Source organism: Grampus griseus (genome assembly GCF_964374135.1).
Source record: "Grampus griseus genome assembly, chromosome: 1".
In the NCBI taxonomy this organism is placed as follows: Eukaryota; Metazoa; Chordata; class Mammalia; order Artiodactyla; family Delphinidae; genus Grampus; species Grampus griseus.
This window is the reverse complement of record NC_139017.1, coordinates 56686038-56709463: the sequence shown is the minus strand read 5'-3', so window position 1 is coordinate 56709463 and position 23426 is coordinate 56686038. Positions and strand designations below refer to the sequence as shown.

Here is a 23426-nt window from a genome sequence, read left to right as displayed (position 1 = left end):
TCCATGCCTGCAGTCACCTTTGTCTGTGAATGCTTTAACATGCAGCCGTGTTCTGTAAGTCCATGATTTCCTAACATTTCCAGTTCCCAGCACATGCTGCTGTAATGATGGCATGATGACTCACATCCTTACCACACTCCCACTTTCATTATTCAGTGTAACACCTCATCCTCCACAACCTCTCACGGGTTACAGCATATCAGAATGGGGAAGGGGTAGGAGGGGCCGACAGTGGAACAGGCCTGAGTGCTTTTTCAAAACTGCAAGCTGCTGTGAAATCCATGTAGTGGGTTGTGACTAGCAGAGGGAAGGGTAGAAGTTTAAAATGGAATAGAATATAATATAGTAGAAGAAAAACATCAGAGTGCATCATACATTGTAAGCGTAAGTATCTCTTCAGATGTGTGTGTGTGTGTGTGTGTCTGTGTGTGTGTGCACGTGCGTATGTTTAAGGTCTTGATATAAAAGCTATTTCAAAATGTAGGTCTTGGTTTAAAAACAATCTTAAATTTTCATGTTGGAGATCTACGTTCTAGTCCCAGCACGATGCCTGAATACTGTACAATTTACGTCTTCCTTCTTTCAGTTAAACCTCACATCAGCCTCACAATCATGCTATAAATTAAAATGGTGTCCCTTGGGTACTGTTTTAAGTATCTAAGAGAAAGGTACTCTCCTTAGATAATACAAAACAAAACGAAACAAAACACAAAACTAAATAACAACCGTATTATTGCTTTAAAAAAAATTCCTATCTATCTGTTCATGACCAAATAAATCACTCTGGTTGCACATAGCACTTCCATCTCAGGAACAATCCATTCAGATCATATTTTGAACTTGTCTTCTAACATTTTATGTTTCAGTGTCTCTCATATCTCACGTTTCTGGCTTGACAGTCGTTACTTACCTCCATCCTCTGAGAAGCTTCATAAATTATATTGAGAAAAAATATTTCCGTGTACATTTCATATTTTTAAATCACTTTCCTGGGTTTTTTGTTCTCAGTTATTTTCCCACAGTTCTAGAGTTCCCTTGAAAACATTTACCTATACCTCTTAACTCTCTACTCTTTTATTCTTAGAAATGCATGCTGTATTTTAATGGATCCCTACAGCACTGCCCCAAGTTATAGTACTTCTTTCTGACAGCTCTGGAACAATCAGCTGGCTGAAGCCTACCTTCCAAACCTACTACCTACAAAATTCAATCAAAGGCACCATGACCACTGTGTTTTCAACGTCTACAGACAAATGTGGCTTATGCTTAGTCACCTGGCTTAGCCAAATAAAACAATCAGTCATAAAGCCTTTAAAAGTTTGCATTTCAGGAAGAAGACTTCAGAGGTCTATCTTTCTTAATACCTTTGGAATATGATCTCTTTGAATATAGAGTTCATTTGGAAGACAATGTAATCTTTTTCTCCTCAAGTTATTTACGTTCAGCATTGAGTTGCACTTTTGAAACATTTAGAATTTAGTTTAAAATAACTTAAAATTCAAAAAAAGTCTTACACCAGAAAAGTGTTGCAGTGGGTATTATGCTTAAGTGAAGTCTGTGTCAAAATACATTTTAAGAAATGAGCTTAATAAATCAATGACTACTCTATCTTCTAATTGCTCAATCCCAAATCTGTGGAATCACTTTGACCCCTCTTTTCCTTTCACACCCATGTTTAATACATCATGAAATCCCTTTGGTTCTCTTTCAAAATATACCCAGGTTCCAACCACCTCCATCTCCAATCCATCTCTATCCCCACTATTATCACCCTGGTCAATCTATCATCATTTCTCAACAGGGTTACTGCAAACCCCCTATCTGATCTCCCTACTTCTACTCTTACCTTTCTATCGTCTGTTCTCAACACTGTAGGCACTATAATCCTCTAAAACCTCAGACAGATCTTATCACTCTTCTACTCAAAACCTTGTAAGGGCTCTTCACTATACTCCAAGCAAAGCCTAAAAACTCTTACAGTGACCTACATTTTTAGGCTCCTTGTGAGCTCTCTAACTTCCTCTCCTATTGCCCTCATTTTCATTCACTTCATTCCAGCTACACTGGCCTTCTTGCTGTTCCTCCAACTCACATGGCATGAGCCAGCCCCAGGGCCTTTGAACTAGCTGTTGCCTCTGCTGAACTGCTCTTCCCCTAGACATCTCCATGAATAATTCATCTCCTTCACCTTCAGTGAGGTCTACTCTGACTACCAAACAACAACTATAACTTTCCTTCTCCCCACCAATCCAATCTTGCTTATTTTGCCCTACTTTTTCTTTTTTCATAGCTATTTATCACCTTCTAACATATTAAATATATTCTTTATTATGTTAATTGTTTACTGACTTTCTCCTTCGGCAAGAATGTAAAGTCCATAAGACCTGGGATCTTTGTTTTTTCAGAAAACAAATTTATATTTTTGTCATGGTTAGGTAAGAAGATTCCCTAGTATATTCCAAAGGTACAAGAATTTACATCAGTAAATTGGTTCCATTTTTTTTTTAAATGTGCTATCTCACCTTGATACCACAATTCTCTAGATAAAGATTTCTATTTTAACTTATTTATAAAATTTGTTTATTTATATCAGACACCTGATAAGGAGCAACGTATCCACAAACATCTGTCAGGTGTGGGATGGAAATGCATAGATCAAGACAGAGCTTTCCAAGCCCCTTAGAGAAAGGAAAGCACGGCCTAAGCAGGCTTTTCTTGCTTGGTCATAAATAATCTTAAAACAGATGGCAAAAGCTAAATACTAAGTCTGCTGCTATGGAAACCACTATCACAGCAACCCATTCTAGAGCCCCACCTATGAGATAAATGTTTGTCTCCCTCTTGTTACAACCTGAACCTGCTAACGTTCACTCTAAGTCCTACTAGAAGGTACAGCCACTATAGATACAAATCAGCTTGACAAAGAAGTCTGAGAGAAACTAGGTCATACACCATTTCACCTTAAACATAGTCAAAATCCAGCAACATACTGAGAAAGAGTTTTATACAATTTGCCATGTTATTCTGCATTCAAGTTCCACATTTATTATCTATAAATTCATATATCTTACCTTAATATTGCAAGCCTGCTCCATTAACCTTCTTGCATTTTCCTCTGCCCTGTATCTCTTTGGAAGCTGGACTCTGAAGAACTTTAAAGTACCTTCAAAATCAGCCTGCAGAAGATCTTCCTTTGAGGTCTAAAAAATAATCACCAAGAATCATCAATTACATTTTAACCTACATTCAGAACGAATACATTGTAAAAGGAATTTCTATTTTCCTGAATGTACTTTTACAGCCAAGATCTAGGTGAGCTTCAAAAATTTTTAGGAAGAGATTTCTAACCTCTTTAACTATAAGCTGAAATAAGTCACCATAAATCCTAGACGTGACAAAAGAATTAACAGGCTAATTAACATATTTAATTTATATTACCTGAAGATTTGAATAGTGGATCTTGGCAAAGCTAACCATGTTATGGCTCTAAAAAAAGAAAAATGCCAGAAAAGGAAAAACTTTGAACTCTGGGACTAATCTGTGATTTTAGCTTGGCAGGCATTTTAAGGATATTTTACAAAGCTGGCTGAAGACATAGACAATGCAATCAAAGCACAACAGAATTATATAATAAACACCTAATGAGAGAATGACTTTTCAACTAGTGACAGTAGCAGTTCAAGTGAAGAAAATAAGAAATTGTACCCATATCTTTTTTTTTTTTTTTTTTTTGCGGTATGCGGGCCTCTCACTGTTGTGGCCTCCCATTGCGGAGCACAGGCTCCGGACGCGCAGGCTCAGCGGCCATGGCTCACGGGCCCAGCCGCCCCACGGCATGTGGGATCGTCCCAGACCGGGGCACGAACCCATGTCCCCTGCATCGGCAGGCGGACTCTCAACCACTGTGCCACCAGGGGAGCCCTGTACCCATATCTTAAAGACTGTTATAAAACAGTAAATGAAGCAAACCACTTAACTACTGAACTTCTTATGAAAACTACTGCTTACCAGATTTACGTAAGAAATAACCACCACTTATAAATATATGTATACCCAGAAAAAAGACTGAAAGGAAATAAAAGAAAATGTTTCTCTGGATAGTGGGATTATAATTTTTTTTCTTCTTTATATATTTTGCTGTTTTTCTTGCAGTAAAGATTTTGTAATAAGAAAGGCAATAAATATTTTAATAAATAACTATAAGTAATCGCTGGCAAACACTGAGACACAAATTAAGAGATTGAGAAAGACTGGGTACACAGAAGTAGGCCAAGACAAAAAGAAATAAGGTGTTTTAAGAGTCAGCACTTAATTGTCAAAAACTGCAGAAATCAAACAAAAACAAACAAACAGACAAAAACAAAACATGGTGGCTAGAAATCACAGAGCTACATGCTAGTTCAAAATATTACTTTATTTACATTCAAATTTAAAACTGATTAACCTTAAAGACTGCATTGAAAGAGTATAAGGAAGTCAGAGGAATCCTGCTCATAATGAGTTGTTGTCATCACCACCAGCCTGGTCTAAGCCATTGTCATCTCTCAGCTGAGCCACTGCACTAACTCCCCAACTGGTCGCCCTCTTTCTGCTCTTGCTCTCCACAATCTACTCTCCTTACAGCAGCTAGATGATACTTTTTCAGATCATGTTGCTCTTCTGTGTAAAGCTCTCCAGTGGTTCCTATTGTGCTCAAAATAAAACCCAAAATCTTTACCATTGCCCACAAGACCCCTCAGGATATGGGGCCCTTGCCTTCCCCTCCAGCCTCATGTTGAATGACATCTCCCTCCTTGCTCTCAAGCTCCAAGCACACTGGCCTTCTTTGTGTTTTCTTGTACACACCAAGTTCATTCCTAACTGAAGGCTACTGCCTGTTCTCTCTGCCTGGAATATTCTTCCCCCAGATCTTCATAATGATAACAACTTTTTGTGATCTAGATTTTAGCACAAATATAAGATCTGAGTTAGGCCTTTTCTGAGCAGTTAAATTCTTCCCCCCAGCCCATCAAGTCATTTTCCATCCAGTCATTTTCCAGTTTTACATCTGTTTTCGTCCTAAGGAAAGGGGATTTGTCTGTCTTGTTCTTTGCTGTATCCACTGCCTAGAGTACAGGAGGTACTCAACAAAAATTTACTGAATAAGTGAATGAATTCTACTTCCGCCTCTCTTCCACTATACATATATAATTTTTTCTTCCCTTCTCTCCTCCCCTTTAAACAGAAACATGTAAAATAGAATAATATATTAATTCACACAGCAGGCATTTTCACAGGGAACTAGGTTGGCCCAAGTTTAGATTCACAAACTAGTAATCAGAAGACAGAGCCAGGCTAATAGTGCCGGGGAAAAAAACAAGCTTCAGTACATCTCAGATTTATTTCCTCCCTCACAGATACTGAGAGATGGTGGCAATAAGCAGTGGAGAGAATATTTAGCATGATAAAGTGCTATCATCTCACCTTAACTTGGTTGGAAAAGGCAGTTACTGGAAACAACTTCAGCCCCAAAGAGGGCCTCTTCAACTAAAATATCAACTGCTGAATTACTGAGAAAGCATCCACCTACCAGTTATGCCAGATATACTACATCCTTTTTCACCTGTAATACTGGTTCTGATGATTATCTCTTTGGCAATTGTTGGGAAAGTTCAACACAGGCTGCTTACAGAGTTTGTAGCGAAACAGGATTAGTAGCTTTCTTCATTAGTCAAAAACCTTCTAAGGGCACCTCTTCTATTGTCAGTGCAACTAACCTCTAGTTACCTGCAAACAGATGCCCCAAAATGGTGGGGAGCAGTCTACTGCCTACAGGAAGCAGCATGGTTACCTAATTTTCTAATACGGCCCAAGGCCTAATTTCAAGTCCAGCCTCTAAGTTCATACAAAAGCAGAAAGATTAGGATTAAAGATGAGAAGCCAAATATCCTGTGACATTTGCCCTCTGGTCAGGCAGGGATGGCCAGGCACACAGAGATGCTGTTTGGAGGAGGCTGTAGTCTCAGGGGAGGTACAGCAAGGAGCTCCCTACCCAGGTGGGGCTGAAGCTCAACTCAGGTTAAGTCTCTGGAAACCAGAATTCAGAGTGCCCTGTGACTGCCCTTTCCAAGACACCGCTGGTGTTAGTGAAGCTCCAGATTGCGTGACTGGCCCAACTCAAGCCCCTGAAGAGAGGAGCTCTGATAATCATGAGGCAAGTGTAGAAAATGCATCTTATTTAATCCTCTAATTTTAGCCTCTAGGAAGTACTTGTCAATTAGAGGTCCTCAAGCAAGGTTGCAAAGGATGGAATAGTCATTTTAATTCCAACTCTGGCTAACTCATGGTACTGCATAATTCTCCACCGTTCTCCTACTTTAAAAGTGGGACTATATCCAACCTCGAGTATTTGAGAATGAACAAAGTTAAGGCATATAAGTATATTTTGTGAACCCCAAAACAAATGTAGGGGACATTTTGGAAAGTTGTCTCTGTTGCTCAAATATGCTCAGATACTGAAATTTTAGTATAACATTTTGTTACATTGCTTATAGTCCTTTTTTCCTAACCTTACAGATATATTTCATATATATTTAACAAAATTTGAGTCACTTTGTACACATTATTTTGTTAAATATATACACCTCATAAATGTCAAGCATTGATGTAATAATATTAGTCCAAAATATAGGTAGTGGTGCTTTCTATGAAACTAAAACATGGCTTCAATCACACATACTAATTATTAATGAGCTGACTATGGAGATATTAACTTAATTAATGGTTATAATTGAGTTTATAATTGCATGAATGCTAACCCTCTACTCCAACAAAGAAGAGAAGTTTAACACATGATCTTGTGATAAGACCCAAGCTTTAAAAATACACCCCTAAAAGGCAGACTAACATTTCAAAAACCAAACCAAGTCCCTGAAAGAGGTTGGGCTGGCTTCTGGATAACATTATCCATCTGTACTCACTGTACAGAACCCCATCAGGCTAGAAGAATTGATTTAAGTTGGAAAGGCTGTTCTTCAACTGGGAAATTCTTAGAGTTTTTCTATATTACCTTCAGAACAATAGTGAAGGAATAGTAAAATAATGAAAATGCAATCACTTTCCAAACATTATTTGCTAAGTAATGTCAGTCAGAAGATAATATAGACAAGAACCAGGGAATTTGAATAAGCAAAGGCATGTTTTCTTCCCTTGTACAATAAAGGAAAGAACTCTACCAGCTTTTAAGTAAGAACTAATAGATGATAACTTTTGAAAATCAGTGGCTCTACTAATATTCATCTTTTCCTCTCCAAACTTTCTGTCAAATCCTTTTAAGTGATGATAGGAAACATGTTTACCAATTACACCTTCAAAGGTAACATTACTTCTTCCTCATTTCTATGAAAAGAGCTATATAAAAAGATTACCTGGATAATTAAAAAAACATTTAAACAAGTCCTACTTCTATTTCCTTTCAAGTAGGTAGAAATAAATATCCAGAGGGAAAGGTAAGTAGGATGCTAATGTAAGAATCCTTCCCACTCACCCCAGTAAAATGAATTAAGCACATTGCCAGGCACACAATAGACACCAACATATATCTGTTCCATGAATTTATAAAGGATCTACTTCAAGCATACTCACTATTAATAAGTCAAAAATTTATAAGATGCAAATTAGAAAGGAGATGTAGGACTTATTTTGATATAAAAATTGACTTTTATATTTGGGGGGCATCAGAATTGGGGGGCAATTCTTTTGTATATTGGGGGGCATCAAAATTGACTTTTATATTTGGGAGGCAACTTTTATACTTGAGTCTTTAACTTCTTTTAAGAGTTATCATCTCTCTTCAGTGAGTAATCCTTGCAGCAGTCAACAACAGAGGTAAAAATGGGAGAGAAACTTTCTCCTCTGCTCTTTTATTCCCTCCTTAAAATTAATGTTTTAAGGAAGTCCACAAATTAAAAAAACAAAACTAGGATGCAATTTGACAGCATAAAGAAATATGATCAGAATTAAACTTTAAATGGTTACTGGAGGGACAGCTGGAACGTTTGGCTATAGATATATGTCAATCCTCTTCAGCCTGAGAGTCCTTTGGATTCACCGTGCACAGTGCCCAGAGTAACAGATTGAAACTACAGCCAACACTGAGATCAACATATAATGATCTGATAACTTCCCATGTCATATAAAAGCAAAAAGAAAAAATCTAGGAAGATAGGGAAGATTTTGAACCTGAGTAAAAGTTTTTCCTCTTTCTCCAAATTTCACACACTTACAGAGGAATATGAACTCTGGCTATGTGCCCCTGCTAATACCATTTGGAGTGTGTTTTTCCCACTGAAAAATTCAGTGCAAGAGTATCACATTTTAAAGTGATTTTTTTTTTTTTTTTAAAGAAAGGAGGGTGGGTGGAAATGAACAGTTCTAACATTTGAGTGTTAGCTCCAGATGCTTCTATTCGAAACCTCTCATTTTCTTGGATGACAAATCTTTCTTTAAGGGCCTCGATAAGCAGCAAAATCTAGGTTTGATTATTTTAGGGGATTATTTGAAAAAAAAATCTAGGCATGTTTCTCTTTCTCACCTTCGCTATATTCACCACAAATGGCTTTTCTTCCTTTAGTTATAGTGTCTAACAGGATTTCCATTCCGTTGAGAAATGTTTCTGGGGGTCTGAGAATCATTTGGAAGCACAGGCTTTTAGAAGAGGACATTACTTAGCTGGTCTCTAGGATACGTATATCCCTTGCTTTGGTATTTTAATTTCACCAAAGAAATGTGTGTTTGGTGAGTCTGCACACAGAATTTATGCCTTGTGGTAATATCTAAAATGGAGTACTTGTACTTGATTTATTAAAGGAAAATTATTCTTTACTAGGTGTACCTTTGAAGGACAATAAGCAAAAATTCCAAATGTGCTTGGTGTTCTCATAGCTTGATGGTCTCTCTGTGAATCAGGGAACAATAAATAAGGCTCAAAGTCCAAATCTACAACACTGTCTTGGTAAATCTTCATTTATTTGATCAGTTTCATTAAAAAAATTAACTTGTCTTATATGAAGAAAACTACTGGCATCTTAAAAGTAAAATAAGGGATTTGTATGTGTTTAACCCACACACACATTCATATTTAAAACATGATTAAAAACCTAAACTTCGGGCTTCGCTGGTGGCGCAGTGGTTGAGAGTCCGCCTGCCGATGCAGGGGACGTGGGTTCGTGCCCCAGTCTGGGAAGATCCCACATGCCGCAGAGCGGCTGGGCCCGTGAGCCATGGCCGCTGAGCCTGCGCGTCCGGAGCCTGTGCTCCGCAACGGGAGAGGCCACAACAGTGAGAGGCCCGTGTACCGCAAAAAACCCCCACAAAACCTAAATTTCAGTGCTTGCCCTCTTGACTGGTAATGGAAAGACTGCAACATTGCATGTGGCAGGATTCCTCTTAGGATTACCCTGTGCAGATTAGCCGCTGATCCCACATCATTAGCCAGTCCAATAACACAAGGCTGAACAACTGTACTTCCCTCTGGTACACATGCTAAACTTTGAGCAATAACTCATTGGATAGCTGATCCCAATTCATAGCCACATTGCTAATTAAAGGGCATGTGATTTCTCAGAATGTAGAGTACCCTAGTTCTATCGACAATCTTTTAAGTACAACACTGTATAACAAAGTCAGAGATTTCCAAATGGCCCTATACACAATGCAGCACACACTTTTCACATATAGTGCAAATGGCACTATTACCTGCAGTGTTAGAGCCCAAAACAACCTGAGGGCTGTACCACCACCTCAGGTACCTAACTGAGCAAGCAAGCCGACTTTGTACAGTTGCAACATATAGATATCTATGACCTCCCACAAATCTGAAGCTTGGGAAGCTTATGGGTTTTGTTGTTGACAATCGTTTTACACTAGAGTCATCCGGATTTTGATGCAGATTTTAGTATGAGTGATATTCTTAGTTATCAATTTTATGTTTTCCTTCAAAACACTGAAAATGTAAATGCCAAAGATAGGCAGCACCGGATCACTGTAAAGTTATCAGTGGAAGCCCGTGAGACACAAAGTTAAGCAGTCTTTAAGAATATTAGACCAAAAACTGATTCCTCAAAGAGAGGCAGAGAATTGGTTGAAATATATTTTAGCACTTCTTAGTGTCAAAGCTCCTGAAAAAAAATGCTTTTTATTTCACTGTTAAAAAACAAAAACAAAAAACTCCTTTCTAATAGAATCATGAATCTTCAGTTTTCTCCTTTATTAAGAAAAAAATGTTATGATTCAGGGGAACAAAATTCAAGTGAGCACTGATGACCTCACATAGGCATTAAAACATATATATTGAGCTCTTCTTTCTTAAACGACAAAGGAACCATATTTCTCAAAATATACCACCCCCTTCTTTATAATTGTATGCTGGTCACGGCATCTAACTTCACCTTGCAATGATAAACAGACTTTCTTCTGGGTGAGAAATCCCTTAGGTGCACAGCTACCTAACATGTCTGTTATGACGATACAGGAGAGATTATATTTACATGCAAATAGATACATGAGACTTAATAATTGTAAACATAAGCATAAACAAAGATGAACTATACTAGAGGGAGATATGTGAGAGAAAAGAGTTAAATTCAGTCAATATTGTACTTCTGAAAAAGACTCAAATATGAGAGAACCAAATGAGGGAACAGTCTAGAATGGTATTAAACTCCCTTGTATAATATAAACAAAGCAAAATTATTCTTGCCCAATTACCAAATAATGGTATAGGACTACCACAGACCAATCACATTATAGAACAGTTGCTAGGTATAGTTCTCAAACCACTAAAAAGAAACACTGCACCAGTGATTGTGGGTATTTAATCTTAACCCTTGGTAGGAAGTGCAGAAGGGTGATTTTTCTCTTGTTCAGGAAATCAAAAAACAAGCAAGGCAGACTTCCCAGACTCAGCACAGACCCAACAGCTTTAAGCTGTTTCATAGATACACAGTTCGAACATTCCAGGAGAGCAATCTGTTATTTCCTAACCAATGATTTTTAAGGGGCAAAATTCCCTATTAACACAACCAAACTGACCATCAAATGGAGAGGTTAGAAAGCAAACCAGGCACAGTCTAGATAAGTCGCAATAATGTCTGGTGTAAAATTTAACCCCTTGGAGACAGAAATAACAGAATGCATCCATCAAGCACTTGGGTATTCTGCTTTACTGCTGAGCCTGGCCAGCCATAAGACCTTTTTTTTTTTTTGTGGCTGCCACAGAGATAATGCCACTAACGTGGGCTTGGAGAGGAGAGCCATATCTCCTCTAGCCAATTAAGGAGTGGCACGGACCAGGCTCGGACAGAGCCCCATGCCTGTGGCCACTCAGCACTTCCTTCTCGGTAGAGTGGGGAAAAGGGGAAGGAGACAGGAGACCGCAAGCCTCTTCCAGGGATACAGGGAATTCTCACAGAGGGTGGCAGATTCTTTACAAATGAAGTTCAATGAAAAACAGTCTCACCGCCAGAAGCCGAGGCACAAACAGACGATGCCCCATCCCCAGAAGTTCCAGCACTCGACACGCATACTCATTCACCAGCTTGTTCCTCTCGTCGTGCATGTCCTGGGACTTTTTGACAGGAGCTGTGAGCTTAGCAGCTGGGGCTGGGCAGGGCACCCCTTCTTCCATGAGCAGTAAGTAGTTATCCAGAATGAGAAAGCTGGATCTCTTATCCACAATTTTGAGAACTGCGGCGGGAGGGGAGCCAGGCTTAGGTCTCCCCAGGAGCACGCACAAGCCAGTCTGTGGTGGGAACTGCCAGCTAACGTCTCCACAAGAAAAACATTTTGGCTAAATTATCTACTGTGCAAGAGCCCCAAAGTAGACTGGAAATGAAATCAAATGCTGATCTAAATAAAAAAACAGCAAAAGCAAGCGAATGCAAGAAAATGGCCAAGAGTGATGCAGGAGAGTTCACATACATGTGTAAAAATGGACAAGCTGCTTAGAAGGGTCTAGCATGTGAGTGTGTGTGTGTGTGCTGTGTGTATGTGAGAGAGTGAGTGTGTGTGTGTGCGTGAGCAAAGAGCAGGAGCCAGGAAGCCAGGGCAGTTGTGAAGCTGCAAGGAGAAAAGGATGAGCTCATTGCAATCCTTGATTCGTGACAAGCAGCTCTGCTGTTGCTGCCTCTGCTGCTGCTGCCTCTCGCTGTGAATCAGTAATGAAGGGGTAGGGAAGGAAGGGGAGGGAAGAGAAGGAGGTAGGTGAATGAGCATGCAGAGTTTGTCTCGGGGGAGAATGCTGTAATAGGAAGCCAATGGCGAGCCGTTGGACAGATGCGCTTCCCCTCCCAGTCCACCTTCAATCAGTGTTAGGCTGACAGCTTATGCTGTTGAATCTTAAACCCACAGACAGATGAGCTAGCTTCTCCTAACATGTGATGCTCACAGAAAAATCAGACAGCCTGCCAGCTAAAAGGCTGACCTTTATTCACTCTTGCTTTCTAATAATGGTAACAGATACAAGTCTGATTTTTTTACTGCATATTTAAAGTGGGATGCTCCAATCCTTGTTAGATTACTGAAATCTCTAACAGAACAGAGGCTTAGGGGAAAATGATAGAGTATGGACAGAAGAGCAAGGACCGAACATCCAAGAAACGACATGCCCTCAAGTTGAAGTGTTTATGCAATAATGACTTTTTGCAATGCTAGGATATGCAGAAGTATTTCAGCATTCTGGGAAGGCTAGCTGCAATTAAAAGGAAGATTATTTTTAATGTATTTTTATTTTTTATTGTGGTATAGTTGATGTATAGTATTATGTAAGTTTCAGGTGTACAACATAGCAAAAATGAAGACTCTTATAAATACACAATATGATAAAGCATAAAAACCTACAGCATAATAATAAGAGTATACCTTTAAGGAACTATTAAAGTTGAGATTCTCAAAGCAAAAATAACTTTCCTAACCTAAAGACTGATAAACACTCACTTAATAGTTCAAAACATTGTTTTGATGCATCCTGGTCTAATCCTTCCCTTGTAATAGTATAACTTAGAATTATTCACAGTTTAAAATTTTACAATCTTACTATTAAAGTTTTATATTAATTTCCTTGATGTGAATCATCAGTTTTAGCCAAATCAAGGGAGAAGGACAAGATCCCCTTTAAGGGTAGTTTCTTAACTTTATCCTAACAATTAACTACTATATATTCAGAATCTTGGAGCTACTGTTCTGTAGTTGGTCTCATATGAATACCAGACCAGTTTCTTCATGCAAGTTGTAGCATGGTGCAAAGACTAGTGGGGCTAAGAGAGCTGGAGGAAGTTCCTTCTGAGTCTTAGTTTCCTATTTTGATAAATAAGTTACAGATCTCTGCAAGTAAGAAAATAGAAACATTTATCAGCATACCTCTGTGATCTTGGTTACAGAAATACGTTAATTACAGAATTGGGGATAAAGGGAAATACTACCTTCCTTAAGAGAATACTGTTTGGTTTATTTTTCCAAAACCTCAGGTGAACAAAACTTTTTTGGGTTAAACATTTAAAGTATTAATTAACAAAATATCTTAAATAAGATACTTATATTTTGCTGTCAGGCCTTCTATTTCTTCCAAAAATGATTTATTAAAAACCTATACAAAGTAAAGATTTTAATGTAAAATGATAAAAGCCATTAGAATATAATATGTATATATATGTGTGTGTGTGTATATATGTGTGTGTGTATATATATATACATATATATATATATGTATATATATATATGTATATATAAATTTCAGATCCTTGAGATTTTGGAGGAAATGTCTTATGGGCTACCCAGGGTGGGAGTTGGTTTAGCCAGAAGGGGGGAAGAGGGAAGAGGTTCTGGGTCTCTCATTACTCGAGCCCCCTGCCCTCCCCCCATCAGCAACAACAGCTCCATTTTCATCTTATTTACATAGTGAAGTTCTGCATGAGATTTTGTTTGAAAAGACTGTGCTACTGCTGTGTAAGTGTGAAAAGCACTACCATAGAAGCTTTACATTGAAGAGCAAGGGGACATTTTGACTTGCAAACGAAGAAAAAACTCAGTGACTCCTTAGCTTATAGGATTTTTTATGATTTATTTTTTTTAAAAGATAGGGTAGATGTTTCCATCCATCTGACTTGGTCTCAAAGACCACTGGCAGAAGAATTTTTTTTTTTTTTTACTTATATAAACCAGAAACAAAAAATTTATTGCCCAAAAGGAATTAAATTAAAAAATTAATCAAAAGACTTTGGAACTGGTTTGGCTCTGATGCTCACAAAAGAAGTTAAAACTATATGCACTAAATATTAAATGTAATAATTAAAATATGATAGTTTAATGAGCAAACAAAGTCACACTTAAAAGATTTAGGTTCATTTAACAAAATGCTGTGTAAAAGGCACTACAAACCAGTGGTCATGTGTTTCAGTTTTCCCAATCTCTCCATCATCCTGCCCCTCAAATACGTACTATCCTTGAGGAGGTAAAAGGTACAGGCTCAGCTGCAGGCTCTGAGTGGGCCCTGCTGGGATGCAAGAAGTCATTTTCGGCGGCAGGGTCCAGGGCACACCTACCCCAATGAGGCTGAGGAACTGTCACACCAGGGGCCTACAGAAGGCACTGGGGATTAGAGGAGTGGAGAGCCTGAGGAAGAACAGGAAGAAATGGGGGCAGGTCCAGCTAGCTGCTCCTATCAGCCCCTGAACCAAGACCCCGAACCAGAAGGGGCAGAGCTGGCACCAGTGCGGGGTGCAGAAGATGGAGCTGCTGACGTCCAGGGTTGGAACTAAGGCCCTAGGGCTTCATTCCCAGGACAGGCCAGCAGAGAATGAGGATGAAGATGAGGAGCGAGCTACAGCACTGAGCAGACACAACTCTACAGTCATGGACCCAGAACATGCAGAGTTGGTGAAAAGGGCGAAGGAGGTGATATCAAATGCCCCGTGGGAAGATGTGGTACAGAAGGCCCTCCGAGCCTGGCAGGTGTCCCCTGCCTGCCAATGACCGCACTGAGAGCTGCCTCATCTCCCTGCATTCCAGGGCTGATCATATCCCAGGTTGTAATGTTCATCCCCATGCTCCCATCCCCCTTTCCACATCAAGGTAAACCAGACTTCTTCTCAGAGACTTATTAATTCAGTTCTATACACATGGGGACATCAGCCCAAGCCCAACCCACCTTAGCATGTATCACTCTATGGAGAATAAAAGCACCATACATACATAGTCCCCTTCCAAAAAATAAAATAAAAGAAAGAAACCATCATCCTTGCCTTCAAAATTTCCATAATTTTCCGACCCTGGTCCTGTTTTCAGGTTGTCCCTTGAGAATAGGCTGTTGATCAGTATCAGGTAAAATAACTCTTCTAGAATATCACTTGGCGAAAAGAAAGAATGTATTCTAGCGATTTTTGAAGCCCTACGAGAGTGAGTAATCTCAGTGAGCATTTCCCCTTATGCCTCCCCAACTCCCCAAGTAATTTATTTATTGCTGATCAGATTCAGCAATAAATAGAGTGTACTCATAACTCAACGATAAATTTTTGAGTTATAAAGTAGTCCAAAAATGAAACTAATGATAGAAAAGAAACTCTTCTGAATTAACCAGTTAATAATACATGATTTCTCATATTTCTTTACACTATCATAAAGGAGATTTTTTTTAAATCTCTATGAAGGAAGTTCAACAGCAAATTGAAGATAATATGGGAAATTTGGATGAATGATCCAATGAGGCAGAGTGAGAGAAAGGTAAAGAGGGCCAGGCAGTGGTCCCAAAGCCATGGTCTAAAGAACAGCAGCCTCACTCTGGAGTGCTAGAAGCAGGTAGATGGTGGGGCAGTGCTAATTAGAGCCCTGAGCTTGAGTGCTCTACCTGAGCCACTCCACTCACTGACTGTGGACATGTGCAGGACATAAATAGATTTCCATTGTAAAATGAAAAGATACTTGACTTAATTTATGGAACAGTAATTAAGAACAGTAAGTGCACAGTAACACACAAAGTAGTTACTTCAAGGGTTACAAAGGTGAAAAAGGAAAACACTTTCCAATCTGTAGGAGCTTAAAATCTGGGAGGCATTCAAACACAAAGATAAAGCAGGATGTGGACACTGTAAAAGGAGGAACACACTGTGTGTTATGATCTAGTCATGTCTTTGTTGTCCACAGTAGATACAGACAAAAGTGGGTTTAGACTAGTGGGACTGTCCTGGACCCAAATGTAAGAGTAATGAGAATTAAACATATTTCTAAGAGCAAAGCAGGGCATTGTTTATTACATCATCTTTTAGTCACATTTACTGGTTGAAAGACATGGGTAAGTTACTACTCTCTGGGACTCTGTAAAAAGGCAGTATCACCTACCTAGTCAAGTTGCTCTGAAAATTTAATAAGTTAATGTATGTAAAGGAATATTTCATAGTGCCTAGCACAGGGTGGATACCAGATAACCAGTAATTTCCTTCATTCTTTCTATGAAGTCAGGAGAAGAGGACAGGAAGTGTAAAAGCATTTTGTTCATCTGGGTTAGGGTTTAGAAAGACAAAAGACTCTGGATGTATTAACATTAGAAAAAGAGTTAGCCAATATATACAACGGAATATTACTCAGCCATAAAAAGAAACGAAATTGAGTTTTTGTAGTGAGGTGGATGGACCTAGTCTGTCATACAGAGTGAAGTAAGTCAGAAAGAGAAAAACAAACACCATATGCTAACACATATATATGGAATCTTTGGTTTTTGTTTTTTTTTTTGCGGTACGCGGGCCTCTCACTGTTGCGGCCTCTCCCGTTGCGGAGCACAGGCTCCGGACGCGCAGGCTCAGAGGCTATGGCTCACGGGCCCAGCCGCTCGGCGGCATGTGGGATCTTCCCAGACCGGGGCACGAACCCGCGTCCCCTGCCTGCATTAGCAGGCGGACTCTCAACCACTGCGCCACCAGGGAAGCCCTATATATGGAATCTTAAAAAAAAAAAAAAGGTTCTGAAGAACCTAGGGGCGGGACAGGAATAAAGACGCAGACCTAGAGAATGGACTTGAGGACACGGGGAGGGGGAAGGGTAAGCTGTGACAAAGTGAGAGAGTGGCATGGACATATATACACTACCAAATGTAAAATAGATAGCTAGTGGGAAGCAGCCGCACAGCACAGGGAGATCAGCTTGGTGCTTTGTGATCACCTAGAGGGGTGGGATAGGAAGGGTGGGAGGGAGGGAGATGCAAAAGGGAGGAGATATGGGGATATATATATGTGTATAGCTGATTCACTTTGTTATACAGCAGAAACTAACACACCATTGTAAAGCAATTATACTCCAATAAAGATGTTAAAAAAAAAAGAAAAAGAGCCAAACACTGATAAAAGACACTCCTGTAAGACCAACTGCCTCTTCAGTTCACCTTTAAGATTTAGACAGCTAATAATAAGTAGCAAAGGATCCATGCTCTTCTGAACTAGGAGAGGTAAAACAGCAAAAACTCAATTCTCTGCCTAGTTCTTTTTTGTCTTCTAGACTACTTTTTAAAAGATGAGCCCTCAATAATTTGGCAAGTTCCTAAGATCCAACAAACAGGTTAAATAAAGGTGACACAGTGAGTAGTCCAGTATTTTGATACTGTAGAATCCCAGGCAACTCACACTCTACCATTCAAGTCTTGGTTCTTCTCAGCACTGTGCTATATGCTTCTGGAGGTAGAAAGGTACATCAGATGCTTCTTCTAACTTTATGCATTATTCAAGCTACTTGAAGAAAAGGCTAAAATGAAATGTCAATGAGACTGAGCATATAAGTTATATCACAGGGAAATGAGTCTCATCATCTTATAGTTGGAACTCAACACACTGAGGAATTAGAGTTCAAAATAAGAAAGTACATAATTAACTGACACCGTGGTGGGTACTTCAGGTAACCAGACTGTTGGAACTCAAAAAGAAAAAAAGATTCCTATAAAATATTATAGACTTACTAATTTTTTAGGAATGTTCTGACCTCTTGTGATACTTCAAGCATAACTATTTTAAAGGAGTTTTTTGTTTTGTTTCTGTTTTTCAATAGAAGAGAACTTTCCCCCACCAAAAGCAATTTAATAACATTCTGAATAGTCATGGTAGTATCACTATTACCTTATTACCTACTCTTGTGATCAGATTTAAGAACAATGCCTTTATTAATGCAAGAACTTCTTCTACAGTCTCTGTGAGAGTTAGTCATTTTGCCTCTGCTTCCTTATCTTCATTGACAATTAGCTGAAAAGGCTGCCTATTTTTATTACTGGACATTTATATTTGTTTAAAAAGGACTACTTATGGTAAGCTAGAAATCTGAAGCTCCCAGTCACTCAGTTGAGGCATATACTTTATAACAACACAGAATGGGTCGACTTTTTTCCATGTGATGTTAGTTAAAATATCTGAACACAGTTTCCTTTTCTTGAAGCTAATTATCCCTGGTGTTAACTAGGCCTCCTATGAGCTGGTTTCTGCACCATTGTAGACTGTCCTACTTCCTGCCCCAAGGAGACACTTTTTTGGACAGTGTCTCTCAATAAAGTTTCAATATTACCATAACTGACATACTTGACACTCTAGATATGATAACAGAATCATGAAATAATGCAATGTTGTTAGACCCTAGAAACATCAAAGTCTAACATGTTTGCCCTATTGATGAAAAGAGTGAGGCGGCAGATACGTGACTTGCTCACAATCGTAAAACTTGTCTGAGGTAGAGCCAGGAAGCCAAGATCCCAGAGCCCCGCTACACAGCAGAGAATCTAGCATTTCCAGCTCTGTAACTTGCTCTCTTTCAATTAATGTAGCCCATTAAAAAAACTATCTCATTAGGAAGACTGTGCTCCACCATTTTACTTCACATGGAATTGGTCCGGAGCTTGTGCCTGCCATCTGGTATGAAAGAACCTAAGATTCTTAGATCTGAGTTGAGAGGAGGCTTCCAAAAGCCTGCCTTGAGAATAGTCACTTCTAAACACACACCTGTGATAATAAAGCACATCTGCCTTCGTAATTTTTAACTGTGAAGCACCCTCTCTTTTTTTTTTTAAATTAATTTATTAATTTATTTATTTTTGGCTGAGTTGGCTCTTTGTTGCTGCATGCGGGCTTTTCTCTAGTTGCTGCGAGCAGGGGCTACTCATTGTTCGGGTGCGTGGGTTTCTCATTGCAGTGGCTCCTCTTGTTGTGGAGCATGGGCTCTTCAGTAGTTGTGGCTTGCGGGCTCTAGGGTGCAGGCTCAGTAGTTGTGGTGCACGGGCTTAGTTGCTCTGTGGCATGTGCGATCTTCCCAGACCGGGGCTCAAACCCATGTCCCCTGCATTGGCAGGTGGATTCTTAACCACTGCGCCACCAGGGAAGCCCCTCTCTTTTTCAGTCAAACAGAGAAGCTACATCCTTGGCCGCTCCGTCACAGTGTCTACATAACAGCAGCTTTTTTGAAGCCATGTTAGTGATGCAGGTTTAACAATGGAAGCCTATCTCACTTCATTTATCCCCTCTTCTGGACAGTTTGTATGAGGCTCATCTTTATTTCCAAGTTTAAGCAGAAGGCATAAATTAATGTTAGCAGAGGCCTGTTTTTTAATTTTAAGTTGATCAGATTAAAATTATGACATGGAATCTAGACTATTCCTTGATGCTCTCAAGCTAGATCAGCATTTTACCTTTGTGTGTGTATGTGTGTGTGTGTGTTGTCATTGTTGAAAATAATGAGGTGCTATATTCATCTTGATAAGTTGTGAACTGCCTCTACCTCCTTCCCATGGTCCATCTCCAGTTCTCTATTAAATTTGCTATCTCTGGCATCTTCGTGTTACATAGAATGCTAGGTGTAGTTTAACATCTGTCACTGTGAAAAATAGTATTTTCAGTGGAGGAGTTATATGGGTCAGCCCATGTATTAGCAAGTGAATTTGTCTCCACAAAATGAATATGTCAAGATGGGGACATTCTTTTTTTTTTTTGAATAGATAAGTCCATATTCTGAAATAAAGATGGTAATAGATTGTACAGCCATACTATTTCCCTCTCCCTACCTCCTGCTCATGGCTTCAAAAGGGTTCAGTAGACTTTCAGAGGTAGCAAACGGGTGAGAGTGGAGGTGATTTTTCCTCCACTTTCATTGGACGTGATTGGATTCCTCTCCACCTCCCTTGTGAGCTCAGCACTCCTGTACACTGAGAGTTGCCACAAGATGTCTTGTATGATGATAGTAACAAGTGAACAGGTGTGTACAGGTCTTTCCTGCTTGGTGGGCTCCTTTCTCTACCTCATACGCACATTTGTTCCAAGCAGGGCCTAACAAAACAACTTATACACCACAAAGTCTTGATAAATATTTCAGTGACTAAAAGTATGAATAATAATAGTTACCATTTATTTAGTATCTATGACAGCCATAAACTATGCCAAGCCCTTAGAGTATGCAGTATTGCAATTAATCTTAACAACAAATTACGCTCATTTTACATAGGAGACACCTAAGCTTAGAAAAGTTAAGTGACTTGCCAGAGATCATGTAGCTACTAAGTGGTAACTGCAACTATAATTTACACATCTGCTATATAAGTGTTTTAAATCTCATTTGAGTTATTTGAAACAATGAAGGAGGTAGAGTTAAACAGGCTAGATCCTAAAAGCTAATCAAGTTAGTCCAGTGGAAACAACAGGATATTCACAGTCCAGTCACTATGAATACATAGAGGGACTAATGTGTCTTGGTTCTAAAAGAAATGACAAAAACAAAGCAAAAACTTATGCTCACTGTACCCTGGTGATCTTATCCATACCTTTCTTTTCTTTTTTTTTTTTTTTATACCTTTCTTTTTTTACTACTACTGAACAACCCAATCCTGAGATCAGCCCTCTCTCCAGAGCTCCCAATCTGTATATCTATCTCCTTGCTGGACAAACGCAGCCTCACACGCAAATTAATCCCGGCATGTCCAAAGTCACCATTTCTTCCCCAATGCAGTTCCTCCTCCTACATTTCCTATCCTAGCAAAGAGTGTCCTCATCTACCCAATTATACCAGCAGACATCTGGGGGTCATCCTTGAGTACTCTTTTTACCTCCACTTCCCATACTCAACCCATCATTCAAGTCTGGTTGATTTAACCTCCTCACCATCTCTCAAAACTATCCCCTCGGGCTCCCCTGGTGGCGCAGTGGTTGAGAGTCCACCTGCCGATGCAGGGGAAACGGGTTCGTGCCCCGGTCTGGGAAGATCCCACATGCTGCGGATTGGCTGGGCCCGTGAGCCATGGCCCCTGAGCCTGCGCGTCCGGAGCCTGTGCTCCGCAACGGGAGAGGCCACAACAGTGAGAGGTCCGCGTACAGCAAAAAAAGAAAAAAAAAAAAAAAAAAAAACTATCCCCTCTTCTCCATTCGCATCTCTTCTGATTTGAGCTCACCCCTTAGTATGACATGCTGGGACGTCTACCAGCTGCGATACTCAAGTTACTTGAAGTTCCCCTGCACACAACAGGTAACTGCATACCTCAATGTCTTTGTTCTTGCTTTCTCCTTTTCTTGAACTGTTTTTCCCCTCTAGTTCACTTACCTTTTCCTAATTTGTTTTTATTTATTTATTTACTTGGTTGAACCAGGTCTTAGTTGCAGCAGGCAGGCTCATTAGCTGTGGCATGCAAACTCTTAGTTGCAGCATGCATGTGGGATCTAGTTCCCTGACCAGGGATCAAACCCAGCCCCTGCATTGGGAGCACGGAGACTTACCCACTGTGCCACCAGGGAAGTCCCACCTTTTCCTAATTCATTAAAACTCAACTCTGGTATTACCTCCTGCAGGAACCCTCCCTCAATCCTAGGGTTGGGGTACATGGCCTTCCCGCTTGCTCTCTTTCCACCCTTGCTGTCTGTCTCATGACATTTGCAGGCTTGTACTTTAATGAGCTGCATTGAAATCAACACTTAGGGTCCTTCTCCCCTACTAAGGCACTTAGAGATAGGTATCATGTATTATTCTTCTTTTTGTCCTAAAAACTTAGCAGAGGCAGTTACTTAACACATAGTGGCTATCCCAAAAGTGTATGTTGAAATGGTTCAGCATTCAAAATGGATAAAATATGATTATTATTCATGGGAGGGATAGATAAGCATTTCTCTGATTAGAAATATTGACGCTTTAATATTTCTGAGCCTTTAAAAATGTTCTTCCCTCTTTCTAGAATGTTTTCCTCCATTATTTTTCCTTTAAAAATTTTAACAATCCTGGGGCTTCCCTGGTGGCACAGTGGTTGAGAGTCCGCCTGCCGATGCAGGGGACACGGGTTCGTGCCCTGGTCTGGGAAGATCCCACATGCCGCGGAGCGGCTGGGCCCGTGAGCCATGGCCGCTGAGCCTGCGTGTCTGTAGCCTGTGTTCCACAAGGGGAGAGGCCACAACAGTGAGAGGCCCGCGTACCGCAAAAAAAAAAAAAAAAAAAATTAACAATCCTGCAAATTGATGTCATGGAAAAAACAAAAGCTAAGATGTCAGAGAGATCTGGATTTAAAACCACAACTTCAAGTCTAATTAGCTACATGATTTCAGTAAAGTTAGCCTCTTTGAGTCTTAATTTTCATGAAGAAAATGAGGTTTAATATAGTAATATTATGAAATTGCTAATGTTATTAACATCTGTGACATTTCTAGCTTGGTAAACTGGCGTGATAGTAAAGATATTAACTGATAGGGAAAGCACTGGGGACAGGAAAGTATGGAGGATGAATGCAGTTAGTGAGGAACATGTGGTAATCCATTGGAGATGTTCCATAGGCCATGGAAAATAGAATCTGGAGCCAAGAGATGGGTTTAGGAATCACTGGTAGCCATATGCAAGATGGAACATGGGAATAAATGAAGTAAATTAGGGAAATACAGAAGTCATGAAGAGATGTTCTACAGTATACCTTGATATTCTTAATCATCCCAGATGTAATTTAATAACTAGTTGTATAATTATACTGTTAGGGAAATTAATCTACCCTACCAGACAGAAAGTTCCATAAGGGTAGGCATTGCATTAGCTTCACTCACTAGTATTTTTCCAGCACTCAGTACAGTAATTATCTATACAAGGAGCTCAGGAAATGCTTACTGAGTTGATGAATGGTTGCATTGCATATAATACTCACCAATGGGCTTTCTAATCATTTGCTTTTGAAATTTGGTGACCTAAATAAATGGTAATGTGAGAATATAAATTCCTAATGAAAATGTCCTGAGGTGGGGGTAAAAATAAAAATCTCACAAGTTCCTGTTGTGGGCCAGACATTGTGCCATCTGCTTCTATACACGATCTCACTTCATTCTCATAATGTGCTATAGTAAAATCATAGCTAAAATAAATGATTTGCTCATGATGTGAAAAATCAGTTTGCTCCATCTCTACAACATCCTTGATTTCTC

The 23426-nt window shown here is 39.6% G+C and overlaps 1 protein-coding gene across 1 annotated transcript in view; it reads right to left on the bottom strand.

Annotated features, from left to right (window-relative positions):
- The window catches only part of LOC309825984 (rab GTPase-activating protein 1-like), a 655950-nt gene that overhangs the window by 101746 nt on the left and 530778 nt on the right, over positions 1-23426 (bottom strand). Inside the window, exon 19 of the mRNA XM_082659907.1 lies at positions 3072-3200. Within this exon, the coding sequence (XP_082516033.1) occupies positions 3072-3200 (129 nt within the window). The remainder of the gene's footprint in view (positions 1-3071; positions 3201-23426) is intronic.